We start from the raw sequence: 13,958 nt of genomic DNA on the forward strand, positions 1-13,958 counted from the left end.
CCCTGGGGAGCTGAGACACACAACCAGACTGTGACAAAAACAAGACACCGTGACCGCAGGACGGGCTTGTTGCCAGGCAAGAATTGGGCACCAACTGGAAACCAACAAGGCGATCAACCCGGGAGTGGGATCGGAGCAAAGTCATTTACCACACCACCTCTTACTTAAATGCAAGCTGTTCAAATTTATTTTGTCAAACCAATAAATTCAAACATTAAGAAGAGACTCCAAACAACAACAAAAGGGTACAAACTCTAGCAATTATTGAGACCTACATTTTTTTCCCAGAAAAAAAAAATGCGCACCATGCAAACTACTATACATTGCACTACAAACATAATAGTGAGCACCCAGAACCAGGACAACCAAAAAACACCTATAAAAATGTAACTATGTACATTCATGTGAATCCACAACTAAGGACAGAAGGGATGAAAATGTTTAAACGAGTGCAGCTGACCACAGTGATGTGATTTAACGACTTCACTGAAACACCCCGAATGAAAATAAACTCAGATTTCAAAATAGTCAGCTGACCAGCAATTTGGATACAAATGTTGCATTGGACTTATTATACTTAACTGTCAACATAAATGTGTGCCGTGCACATTTTTTTTTTCAGAAAGCATCACACAAAGCAAAAATAAATAACAAAATTATAAAAGGGTACAAATTTGATTTTTCAGAGGACAGCATGGGTTTAAAAGTACGTAAGTAAACAAACAAACAAAAAAAAGAAAATATATTTATTGCTTTGGTTTTTTTTTGGCTGTGACAATTCTTTACTCTTCCTTGGAAAGCTGGATAAAATCAGTCATGGTCCCTTCTGTCGGTGAGAGTGCTCGAACTTCTAGTTGTGAACAGGAGGGAAGTGCTAAAATGTTCCTTAAAATGTATTGCGAATGGATGTCAGCCACTGTGGAATCGGTTTGAAGGGTTGAGCTGGATTCAGCCTTAAAAGTAACGTAATTCTCCATTTTCTGAAAAGAGGGGGGGACAAAGTCACACGTGAGAGACAATTTGAAGATAAAGACGTATGTTAGAGAACAGGACAGAGATTTATGAGGTGAAGAGGCGAGTGAAGACAGGGAGGAGAACAGTAGTGAGCTCTTCCATGGTAGATGGTTTAGAGACTGTGACTTAGAGCTGCAACTCAAACAAGAAGCAGAGTTGAAGACCCTCAGGTTTTCATTGGGTGTGACTATTAGAAATGCATTAATCAGAGGGACAGCTAATGGAGAAAGGTTTGAAAACAAAGTAGTGAGGACAGAATCAGATGGTTTGGACACTTGAATAGGTGCGAGGGAACACGTTGGATGGAAGGAGGTAGAGAAGGAGTAGCAGAACCCCTGGTAGAAAGACTGCTGCGAGACGAAGAGCTAGTAGAAAAGGAAGCATAAGTCAAACATAGAGAAAGTATTAGAATAATAAGAGGAACATGAGGAATGAAAATAATTTAAACGTGAAACTCAATGCCACACAATCAGAAAATGAACATCTATAAAATCCATGAGTGAAACTGCTGAAACAACTTCAAGAAATGAATAATTATATTTAAGTTCAGTTTCACATTGAAATCACAGACTTCAATGATCAATATTTTTCATTTAATAACATCTAATCTAATCTTGTGTGTGTCTGATCCAGCCATATGAGTGACATTACATGCTAGTTTGACTTTTTTAGTACCATTGTTTATTTTATAGCATCAGATAAGCACTAGTTAAGAGACCAGAGGCCATTATCTTCCAATCTCAGCACCCAGGGTTGTCGTGCTGCAGTGTTTACCATTCAGGGTTCTCCGCAGCTGAGAACTCAGTGCCGTCACTAAGGTCTGAACCTCTGAGTCCACATAGGTCTGAAATGAAACAGAATGTCAAAAGAGCAGACGCTTTAAAAGAGAGCCGTGAGCTATGATGGGACTCACAAAGAATGACTGACATCTAGTGGTCTACGACACTATTACACATAATTACAACCAGATAAACAGTCACCTGAAAGGCTGGTGGTCTGTTGGCTGCGTAGTAGCCTGGATCCTGTGTGGGAGAGGACCACTAGTCAAAAATATAGTAATGCAGGCAGACGTGGGTGGGTTTGAAGCCAGAGTACAAACCTCCTGGAAATTCGGCGCTGGCACGTAGCCCACTGGAAACTGTGGTGTCATGTAGTCGCCATATTGGTATGCCTGGGAGGAAAACACATGTAAATAACGCTGCAGATGCAGCCCACTTTGGGCAACACATTGTTAATGGTGGAAAAGCTGCAACTTATGATACATATTTTACACATATTCTGGATTTTTTAAAAAAACTGTGGCAAGATCAACCAACGGTGTGGTGGAGAGCCAGTTATAAAAATAAATGTTGAATTTGAATTGTGCGATAAGCAAAAGTAAAATGAGGAACATCACTCCTCTTAATAACGAGGATAGCTATGCATTTTTTTGATACATAACACAAAGGCTAAGGAGTAGCAATAATTTATTGTTCATACATATTTGACATACTTAAGTGTCAGTACAAGTATCTTGTACTGTACTCAAGTGTAACCAGGGTAGGCCATTGAGCATCACGCATCTGTTGGAACCGGGACAGAATTTGAAATTGAAACCATTGAAATCTTGACGTTTCATTTCACTTAACCACACATTTGCCAACTTCTACTCACAGTAAATGCATGTCTCCACTGCATGACAAAGAGACAGCAGTGTGTCCTTTCTCCACATCACAAAATCTGTGCTTAAATACTAATTTAAAATGCAGAGATTGCTCAGTTCTGTGTGTCAGATGTCAGACACTGCAGAGTAAATCAGGGAAATCGTTTCATCTGCATGTATTTTGAGTGACAACTGATACAAAAGAATAAGCGTTTTATCACAGGACCAGCTCATGTCTGAGAATCTGTCAGCAGAGCTGTTATTGTGTTTCACTGTTGTGGTGATGATCAAAAAAACAGATTGACAAAATGACATCACAGCGATCGACAATGAATAATACCAGAAATACATGACATATTTAGACTATAGAGTGCACCGGCACTCACTAAATTTAAGAAGGAAAATAGATCTTGTTCATACATAAGCCGCACCAGTCTTTAAGCCATGGGTGCAGTGGTGCTGTCTGAGCTGTGGCCAGGTCAGTGGTGCATCAGCTTAAAAAGGATTTTCAAAACTAGTTTTGAAAACAGGGTCCAGCATCGAGAGTAAGGAAATAGTGGAAACATCTGCGTAACATGGAGCGTCTTGATTTATCCACACTGCTCACAACAAGTTGATCACAGTGAGAAAGATTACTCACAATCGAAACGCTTTTTATCAGTGACGTATAGATCCAGACATCAGAGATGATCAATGAATAGTCTGGTGATCGTCCAGTCCCGGACGGCTGCACTGCACTCCTCCACAGCACCAGTCTGCTGCACCTCCCGGCAGCACACCTCAGTGTTTAGGGAGTTTACAAAGTTTTTTTGAACGATGTGTCCGCCCAGACAGCGATCAGACCCTGTCTGGCATCTATCATATTTAAGTGGAGTCGCGCTATACTAGGGATGGGCGATATGGACAAAAAAAGTTATCACGATAACTGTTGTCATTTCAGCAATAACGATAATTATCACAATAAATACATTTTCATTCTATTCCATGTATTGGACACACTACATTCTCTCTTGAAACTGTTTTATGATGAAAATCACGAGTCATCAATCATGGAGTTTGTCTCTAACATAATTCATTGTTTCTTTAAATATAATAGTTAACTCAGTGTAGAGATGAGAAATGAAATGTTTCATGTCTCTCATAGAACCCAATCGTCTTATTTAGGGGTTAAATTGAGCTGTCTGTCAGCTGTATCTCAATAAATGATTTACGAATATTCTATTGTCGAAATCATGACGCAAACTATCAGTCCTTTGTCTTGTGTGATGAAAAGCATTTTCACAATTCTCTCTTCTGAAATGGTTGTTTTTCTTTGCCTTATTGAAGATTTCACAAATACTTTGAATGTTTTAGAATTTGTTGATGGTCCCTAACTGATGCCGGGTTGTAGCAATAGCGCTGCCTGAGAGAGTGTGCGCAATCAGTGAACTCTAATGGGAACGCAGAAGAGAAGGGCGCTGCCAATACCGGAGCGGAGCTCCATTCAATATCCAACTATTTTCACCACGGTGTTTCGCCGAGGCACCAGCGCAGCAGGAGACCTACATGTCTTGATATGAACCAAGGCAGAGGACCACGTCAGAGAACCTATGAGGACCACTCCATCTAACAAAATAAACACAGATCCAGAGACTCATAGTCGACCGATGTCATTATCAAAGGTTCCCTTTATTAAAAAAAGTTTAAAACTACAATTGTGAAGTCTACCATGCTCTCCACAGCTGTCACACGCTGGTGCCGGCTGTCAAATGGCGCAGAGCTGGAGAGCGCGGTGCGCCGCCACGGTCTCGTCATGTTCACGTGTGCAGGTCCAATGCAGCTAGTGTGTCACGTGTTTATCGAATTTATGAGATGCAGAACTGTCATTGTGGAGATTGTGTTTGACGGTATATTGTGTACGATAAGTTACCGCCCATCCCTACGCTGTACATGCAATTTCCGGCATCTAGCGCCGAGTCGCCTGAGGCGAGAAGCTCACCCCCTTTAAAGTGTTTCCCCAAGACAAGGTGCAGCTCTCCAGCCAGGATACAGTCCGCGGCCAAACCCCGACTCGCTTGTGTTCACGACTGACTTTTGAGCCGAACGCACTTTGTCTCAGTGTCTCACATCTTTTATTCACATTAAAGCCCTCAAAATGCGCTGTTTTCGACCGCATGCCCAAAGTTACGACACCACTGCCGGTCTCAGCGGCTGCTTCTTGAGTCCAGACCTCCAGGAAATCAACTCTGTTGCTGGAGCTGTCGACACGCAGGGTAAATAAAAAGCCACTGATTTGATCTCATTTCAGCCTGCAAAAATCCATATATTAGCCGCATGCTGACTAAGCCACAGTGCTCCATCTAATAAAAACAACTCTGACTCAGAGTCTCATTAGAAGCTACTAAAGTCATTAGTGTCTTGTATGAAATACACGCTAAATTAGGCAAAGGGGAGAGGAGACGGTGGTTCCTGTATGAACCATCAAAAAGACCCTACTCCTGCAGTGAAGCTAAAAAGATTTATAAAACCATCTGATTTGGTTCCTGCCACGGGAACACGTATTGATGTCGTCAAAGGAATAAAAAGTGCCAACATGCTGCTACAGATGCAGATATGATCTGTTCTATTGTTTGTTTTTAATATTCGGCACCAGATTACCCCATCCGTGAGAGCAGACAAACGTTTCTGTACATAGAGGATCAGACACTTGGCATCTGTGTTTATACAAGGTTTTCAAAGATTATGGTTTGATATTCATGTGCTTAAGTAAAAGGTTCACACAATAAAATTCTATTGGGAGAACCAGAAAAAGAACATACTGCCAGCTAGCTCATTCAAAACATGCTAACTTTCTATGACATTTCTCTTAAAAAGAATCAGAATCAATGCTCAAGCCCATCTTTCATTGAGGGGATAAAAATAAAAAAAACATGTATGGTTCCATTACTTACCACTTATAAAAACATTGTTACCTGATTGCAGAGCCCATCAACAACAGGGGGGTGTAGGGGCATTGGAGCTGGCATAGGGGGAGGGCACCAGGGCCAGTACACACATTGTGGTGTCCTGACCCAAAGCGATGAGCCCATAACATTAGAAGCCATGAATCTAGAAACTAAATGAAGGAATGAGATGGATGGACTATTTAAAGACATATTTCCCAACCCTGACTGAAAGTTGCTCACCATGTTGCCTTTTTTTCATGATGGCGGGACCCAATTTCAGTCGCCGGCCATTGAAGCGCATCTGCTGCTACAACATTGCGAGAAGATGTTCTGGTAAGATACCAATAGGGTTGCAACACATCTCTCCAGTAACTTAAATAAGTCAATCATAAATTACATATTTGGTGCTTCGAGTTATCATACAATGTGTGGGGAAAAAAGTGGGCCACCATCCAAGAGTGAAAGGTGAAAAAAAGACTACGGCCTCTAAAGGAGTAAAAGATCATAAGAAAATATCATGCAACTCAAGTTACTCTGAGCAACAGCTGCAGCCCTATTCAAGTATTCCGATTATTTAACTGATTATGTTGACAGCAGAAGTTAGACATAACTAAAAGTTACTCAAGTAACCTGTCGCAACCAACTTTTTTTCCACTTACTTCGACAATTGAATCAATGTTGACATCTTCTTCAAAGTACACAAATCCATACCTAGAAGAAACAAAATAAGAGTGGCTGATAGACCCCTACCAAGACCAAACCCCAACAAACACTCAGAACACAACACACCCTTTGCAGGATCCTCCAGAGTTTGTTATGATCTTTACATCTTTGATGGCGCCATACTGCTTGAAGAACTCCTTCACTTCTCGTTCATCCACCTTCGCATTTAAAAAAAAAAAAAAAAAAAAAAAAAAAAGAGAAAAAGGTCAAAATAGGCAACTACTTTAACCAAACCAGCAGTTAAATTTTGTTTGTTTTTTGGGACGGTAAAAAATGAACACATTGATAATCAAAACTGGAAATAAAAGGTGTGAAAAGTTAAAACTAGAATTGATTACGAGCAGTTTATACATAATATTTATTAGCAGATATATTTATTTAAGGATATTTAACATCAGAAACGAACAGAAGGTTTTAAAGAAATGCAAGCTACAGGGGTTGGACAAAATAATGGAAACACCTTAAAGCTTTTTTAGGTGTTTCCATTATTTCGTCCAACCCCTGTATGTGAAGGGATGTGTTCAGATGACAGACTATCACAGGTGTTTTGTATAAAATGAGAAGAAAACAACTAAATTACACCCTGAGAAACAAACTGTAATTTCACTGAAAAAGATCATTACATTAACAAGTCAGGAAAATGAAGTCTTACCTCAATGCCTAGGCCGCCAACAAAGATGGCATTGGGAGTGATCTTCCCCTCTGGCAGGATGAAACCATTGGGCAACTCCTTTGAGGGGTACTGGTGACTGTTTTGCAAAACATGATAGTCCTAAAAGAAAAAAAGTAGAATTGTGAAAGTCATGGTGAGGGGAAAAAAAAAAATCATATGGGACTCAAGCCACTAGTTTGTCATACATCATTGAGAAACTGTAAAGCATTTATTTGAATGCACAACTAGTGAATGTCACTTTGCATTACACTAAACATGGGTTGAAAACAGACATTAATAGGCGAATGAACTTTTTATTTACAGTAATTTCTGAACAAAGTATACAATCTTTATGAAGAAATGTGAATATCGTTCATTTTCTTTGACTCATGGAGTCATTTTGTAAGCCATCAGAAATGGCAAGAAATACCGAAGAACCAAAGAAATTAAGGATACAGAACAAATACACAACAAAGCATCAGCATAAAAAAAATAATAAAAAAATCGTATCTCTGTAGACAAGAATGACGACCCAGTACGTCAGTAGGGACTGTTGAATTCACGGCACAACAGTGAAAAGGGCGGCGAAGAATGGTTAGTTTATAAAATGTCGCCGCTCAAACTGATATTTCACCACTAGCTAACGATACAATCGGTGCCGTGTTATTTTGGCGCACAGAATCACTTCAACTCATTTAACAAAACTGCATTACTTGTTCTACGTTGTCATGAGATGAAGAAAACGAAACCATGATGGACAGCTTGGGTTTGACGACTCTAAATAAAAACCTTTCGGCGCGAAGAGTTCGAGCTAGCACAAGCATGTCCGACACGTCACGTAAGAAGGACAGAAGACGCCGCTCCACATTTTTATTCAGTGAAGTTGAGCATACGGGCGAATGACAAAATCCACGTTTGAATCCAAAACTTACCATTTTAGCGGTGACTTTTCAGAATTATGTAAATGCGCAGCACGTTTCACCTCGGCGACAGCAACTATTAACATTGGAATCGGACACGCCCCCTCTGATGACGTGACACGCGACCTATCAGAGGTGAGTGAATTAACGCCGTGGATTTGCAGCGCGCGAGCCTCCCATTTGCTTCAAGTGTTTTCGTGTTTTAATTGAACCAATAACCTGTTTCATTTTTATTATTATTGTTATTATATGGAGCAGAGACATCGTCTTATCTCAAGCCCCTTTTCCCGTTACAGGTTGTAGAACCCGGTATGGACTGGTTGCCCCCCCCATTTTGTTATCCATTTAAACTGGTCCAATATGCAAAGTGGGACCGGAAGAGGCGGGGCCAGTTGTGACAGGTGCAGTTACTATACAACGGTTCAGTGGAGACATGATCGACAATATGGAAAATATGATAGGAAGTTAGAAATGTTTTGAGTTCATGAGATGATTGTTTGTTAATGATATCAATCTTTATTCCTTCTAGAGTAACATTGTTAGTGACATCACTGTGGCCTGAAATGCAGTTGCAGCGGGAAACAGAATGTATTCACCAATAACAGAATGTGTTCCTGCGCGTGTGTGTTTATGAGCCAGTCTTACCTTGGCAGGGCCCCATCCACAACAACCTTGTTGTAACCATCCTGCCGCACTATGATCAGCCACGGAACAATATACCTGCTCTGAAAAGTCCACTCACATTGTTATGGTGCCAAAGAAGAGCAACCCTAACAACTTAGGGTTGGTGGCACAGGCAACTCCGGTTCTGTAGAATGTTAGACCAGGGATTTTTGATTTTATGGACCTGCCGAAATCTGCTACCTGAGAAGCTTTGTTCATGCTCTCCAACTTCTCCAGAACATTCAGCACCACCCAACTAACACTGTTGAGGGTTGACATGTTCACATGATGGTTTTGCTGGACTGTGGCATGGGAGACCTCCAGCTCCCTTCACCAGACATGGGCAGGAGATGGTCATTGTGGAATGTTGCGACAAGAAGACGTAATCCAGATCCTTCAAAAAGATTTCCTCCGATCTGAGTTACACCGAACTGTCGTTGCCAGCACACAGAGATGGTAAAGCTGGAGAAGGGCCATGAAGGCTGTAGAGACCCACAGGCTGAATCAGCTGGTGAAAAAGGTGACCATCCCTGGTTCCTCAATGACACCTTCAGTGAGTGACTAGTGTGTGGCTGGTCTAAAGTTCATACTATTGTAATCATCACTAAGAATATGAGTCTCCTTCTAACAAACATTTTTAGAACAAAGATATGATGTAGATTAGACTCAACTGGTGAGATTGATTCAACTGTGACTTGGTGTTTATTACACTGCCACCTTGTGGATTTTCAGTGGGCTGAGTGGTTTATACACTGGCGTGTTCTCACATCTGACGCTAGATGTCAGTAGATCACCGACAGACTCCAAGCAGAGGAGTTTACCTTTGAATTTCATCGCTTTACCGCTTGTGATGCAATGATAATTCTTACTATGCCTCGATATACTTGTGATGACGAGTTTGTCTCAATAGAAAGGAAAAGTTCGGCGACGGTAATGGACATGGTTTAGGAATATGGAGCAGAATTAAGGGACATGTTGGTGATGGATGCATCATGTGCTGTAAAAGGAGAAGAGGAAGATCTAGTAAATGAGGACATTATGAGGACAGGTTAGAGTGGAGGCCGAGTTTCTGTGGCAACCACTGATGGGAAAATGTCAAATGCAGGTGAAGTATATTTAGAAAAAACAAGGGCACATAATAATATTGTAAACAATCTACACAACATACTGTTTTCATATTATATCCAATATGAAATTACATGTCTGACTATTCTTATAAAACATGAAGAGTCATAGACAGCTCCAGTCTTGCAATAGTCTCATCTAATGACTTATTTAATTTTGACTTATGAGCCTTTTATTGTGCATGACTACTCACAAGGAAAAATATTAATAATATATAGAAATATTTACAGTTCTGAGCATGTTTTTGCTGTGGACAATTGGATTCCTGCCACGCTGAGGGTCAGACAGGTCAAGGTGAATCCCAAATTGATTGGATTTTCTTTAATGACGCCCAGACGTCATTCAGACAGTAATATTTGTTTGTCTGGAAAGGATGGTTCTTTGGCGTTCATCCCTGTGCTGCATCACCATCATAAAAATCCTTGAGCAAAAAGCATTGCTTTGTTTCATTATAAATCTGGGAAGGACTGGAAAATAACTGCTAGAACATAATTTAAATATGGAAAAAAAAAAAAACCCCAAGGTTGCCAAGTCAATAAATCTGTCTGAGTTGCAGTTTTATTTTAAATGTTGAAGCGCTGTTGATATATATATATATATATATATATATATATATATATATATATATATATATATATATATATATATATATATATATATATATATATATATATATATATATATATATATATATATATATATATATGAAAGAAATAAAATATTTGATAGTAAAATATGCATATTATTGCTTGATGGTATGAGGACACTGACTTTTAGATAATTGGATAATTTTATTCTTATGTATTATCCACTATTTAAGAATTATTTGTATCTCTTCCTAATGTCATCAAATTCATTACTGTACTTGAAGAATTCGTGATCAAATGAACCATGAATGGACCATGCTCTGAAACACATGGAGTAAATGTTCGTCCTGCACTCACGATACTTTCACACAATGCATTGTCTTATTATGATAAATGTTTCCCATGCAGGATTTACTGTTGGACTGGTTGATATCAGCGTCCCTAAATCAATGTTTTTTCCTTATGATGAATCGATTTCAATATTAAACAGGATATTATTTCATGGTAAAATATACTATACAAGACTGTGCATGTAACTTTCAATAAAACAAGGTATCATTGCGGAAAACCTCTTTAATGGGCATGTAATGAATGAAGTTCAAGCTGGGCGATAGAAAATGTAAAATATGTGGGAGTAAATGTTATAAACAACTATTCATTTATTTATTTTTTGTCCATCCTGGCAGTCATTTTCCATAATGAATTCGAAAAATACTGTTTACTTCTTTAGACTTTATAGATACAGCTATCGAAGGTGAATAACAGTGTGAAAAAACGACCTTCAGTCGCGGATGAAGACTTCATTTGTCTACTGCAGCTGACAAGAGGCACCAGCGACAGCACAGGAAACGCTCTTCAACGGTGCCCTGAACGCATCACCACGTCCAGATGTGAGGACTGGAGGTGTGTCGCTTCCAGCTGCCTCTCAGCTGTTCCTCGTCCTGTCTGCCACCCCTGCGTGAGAGAGTGTGACGGACGGAGACCGAGAGAGAGAAGTTTTATTCGCTCCCGTCGTTGCGTGGTCGCCGGTTCTTCGTGTCACATGATGGCGGGCTTTTCTCCGTGTGCAAGCGGGGAGACAGGTCGCTGTCGGAGCCTGTGAGCGGCCACACTACTACTCCAGCTCCCGAGCGCGTCAGCATGGCTGAATTCGGCGAGAAAAGAGCCGCTGGTCCACCGGTTGCTTCGTGCGGTAGAAGGGGAATGAGCCAGGAGGTGAACCGAGCGGAGCCGGTGTCAAACGGCAGCTGCACCGCCGCGGACACCGGGAGAAGGAGGACCGTACAAGCCGGCTGCGACTCGCCGACCTGGGACTCGCCGACCAAACAGATCCCTCGACGGAGCAGTCTGATCAAGGTAGGCCAGCACTCCCCTCCATCAACCTTCCAGTCTGAAACGATTGGCAGTGAGCCACCACCTTACATTACACAAAGACTTTTTTTGTTTTTTTGGTATTTCATAGTAAAGTTTGGAAACTTGAAATGGTATTCGGGGGCACTTGCACCTGTTGTAGCCTACCTTGCTTTGTTTGAACGAAAATATCTCAACACCTTTGATTCTCAGAAGACAGAAATATAATACACATTTCAAGACCAAACTTAAATGTGAACCAACTTTGATAAACTGGTATTTTAATGTCTTGACAACATTACCATTAAGTGAGACACTTTGCTGCGTCTGTAACCAGATGGAATGACCAGGATTTTCTGATAACTGTCCATTAAAACCTGTAGACTGGCATCTTCCATTTGCATCTTTAAGAAACCCAAGTGTCCTTTTAGAGCCTTGCAGTTTGTGAAAGATTATAACACGACTCATTCCCAGGTACTGTCATTGCTGGGACATAGCAGCGACAGTTGGTTGCTCCTACGAAAGGAAAGCTTTAAACGCTTAGGACCAGTGGTCAATTTGCTCACAAAGATTTCCATAAGCGACGCCAGTCACCATAATGTTTGGACACTGAGAACTACCATCAGTCTTGCTCTTACTTGCTGGAAATTGACATATTATTACCCAACACTTTTGGGTGTGTTTCTTGTATAATCCTTGTTGTATAATAATAATGCATGTCTATGTACATTTTTCAACAGTGAGTTTAAGATGATGCCCATCAATAACACAGTGAGTTAAGTGTCCTGAAGCTTTTGTAAAGCTCCCTGTGCAGAATGCTTACTCACATCATCATCTCAGATTCTGTCGAAACAGCAAGATCCAAGTTGTGAAAAGAAGGAGCCCCGACATGCAAAGTCACATCTCCGCCAGCTGCACATGCCTGTGCATCAGAGCATTCTTTTCCCATCATGTGTCACTCAGTGCTGATCGTGCTGGCAAGTATTTATTCCTGCCACACACCGGCTGGCACTTATTAGCACTCCATCAGAGAGAGATGAGAAGAAGAGCAGAGGAACGACCTGCTGTAGTTGATGATTAGACTTTCAAACTGCACTGGTGCCAGCTCAGAATATTAAGTTTCCTTGCTATTTGAATGTTAGATGTGCAGTTTAGGTCACATTTAGTGATTTTGAATAGGTCTATCTAAGCTAGAAGTGTCAAGTGTGGATCGAAAATACAGTTTAAATTTCCCAGTATTACAGTACACTGTCTGGGCTGCTACTAATGTTGTTGTCAGGACCGTGCCAGGCTCAGAGACCAGAACCAAACTAATAAAGAGGCATTAGTCATACAGGCACACATTTATTTCTTACAGCAAACGAAACTGTAGTAATTTTTTTATTAATAAATAAAGAACTGAAACGCTTTCATTAGAAGCAAACTATTCATTTGTTGTGTATTCAGTTTGGTGTTGGTCTTTGTCTCGCCTCCAGTCTGGACTCTGTACAACACTTGAGTACAACACTAGCTGCAACTAACATCTATTTTGATAGTCGATAAGTCACAAGACTATATTATCAATTAGTTGACTAGTTGGTATATGACATACTGTATGTGTTTGGCTTGGCTAAAATACCAACATGTGTAATTTTAATGCAGTAAATGGTCATTAATAATAAATAGTTAAATGATGTTTTGGAACTTTCTATTTGAATTTTAATTGCTGAAAATGTGATTTGAAAGGTGCATTTGGCAAACTTTGCATTTCACTTCAGTTTTTGATGTGCCCGTTGTGCATTGTGCTATACCTTTGATGTTTGTTGTCATGATGGTGCCGGAGCGTCAGCCATTTCTCCTCTTGTGCTCAGTTGTGCACACAAAGATATCAATTCTTGAAGGTGTTGTCAACTAAGTGATGTCAAGTTTGTCGACTACTGTAGTCATTGCAGCCCTGAGACTGATCATTATGTTTCAGCAGGAGTATAGATTTGATTTATACCTTTGACTTTGATAAAGCTGTTGTAGATGCTGCAACTGTTGTGGCACATACAGTTATTGGACATAGGCGACTTTGACATACCCAATGCAGAAGCATTGCTAAATAAAACACCAGGAATGTGTATAGTGTAATAATAATTTCAAGAGACCTTTGGAAGAAAATGGAAGTCAGTCAAATGAAAGTGTATCGGCTTGACTCACCCAGCAAGCATTGCTTCTGATGATTCTTATGTGCACTGTGAAAACTGGGGCTGGGTATTTCCAACAACCTCAACATACGACACTGTACGTATCAACGATACGATATTTACTACGATGCATTTGAACCCGATGACAGGTTCACTGCGATATCGGTTTGGTCCGTATTGGAACATTTTT

General features: G+C 40.4%; 2 protein-coding genes across 3 annotated transcripts in view; one reads left to right on the forward strand and one right to left on the reverse strand.

The window, feature by feature from the left end:
• Nucleotides 1-206: 206 nt before the first annotated feature.
• On the reverse strand, nt 207-7,990 carry dazl (deleted in azoospermia-like). 2 transcript variants are annotated; one of them, XM_053862904.1, is made up of 10 exons: nt 7,888-7,990; nt 6,956-7,075; nt 6,370-6,461; nt 6,240-6,291; nt 5,821-5,884; nt 5,608-5,750; nt 2,114-2,185; nt 1,995-2,036; nt 1,789-1,858; nt 207-980 (listed from the first exon to the last, which is right to left on the reverse strand). In XM_053862904.1, the coding sequence occupies exons 1-10, from the start codon at nt 7,888-7,890 to the stop codon at nt 955-957; spliced, it is 684 nt and encodes a 227-aa protein (XP_053718879.1). In that variant the 5' UTR covers nt 7,891-7,990; the 3' UTR covers nt 207-954. The 2 variants fall into 2 exon arrangements, with proteins under 2 accessions (XP_053718879.1, XP_053718878.1); XM_053862903.1 differs by having other exon boundaries at nt 5,821-5,887.
• Nucleotides 7,991-11,132: 3,142 nt separating this feature from the next.
• Nucleotides 11,133-13,958, forward strand: part of LOC128757910 (inactive phospholipase C-like protein 2) — a 40,029-nt gene continuing 37,203 nt past the window's right edge. Inside the window, exon 1 of the mRNA XM_053863538.1 lies at nt 11,133-11,606. Coding sequence (XP_053719513.1) covers nt 11,391-11,606 — 216 coding nt within the window. The 5' untranslated portion in view covers nt 11,133-11,390. The remainder of the gene's footprint in view (nt 11,607-13,958) is intronic.

Source organism: Synchiropus splendidus, chromosome 4 (assembly GCF_027744825.2).
Source record: "Synchiropus splendidus isolate RoL2022-P1 chromosome 4, RoL_Sspl_1.0, whole genome shotgun sequence".
NCBI classification, from domain to species: domain Eukaryota; kingdom Metazoa; phylum Chordata; class Actinopteri; order Syngnathiformes; family Callionymidae; genus Synchiropus; species Synchiropus splendidus.

Bases quoted from the DNA above. Each gene is read 5' to 3' on its own strand.
- dazl (XM_053862903.1), bottom strand. The intron at 5,888-6,239 runs GTAAGTGGAAAA...GCAATGTTGTAG, and splicing joins ACATTGATTCAATTGTCGAA to CAGCAGATGCGCTTCAATGG. The intron at 2,186-5,607 runs GTAACAATGTTT...TTTTCCTCCCAG, and splicing joins TTGATGGGCTCTGCAATCAG to GCATACCAATATGGCGACTA.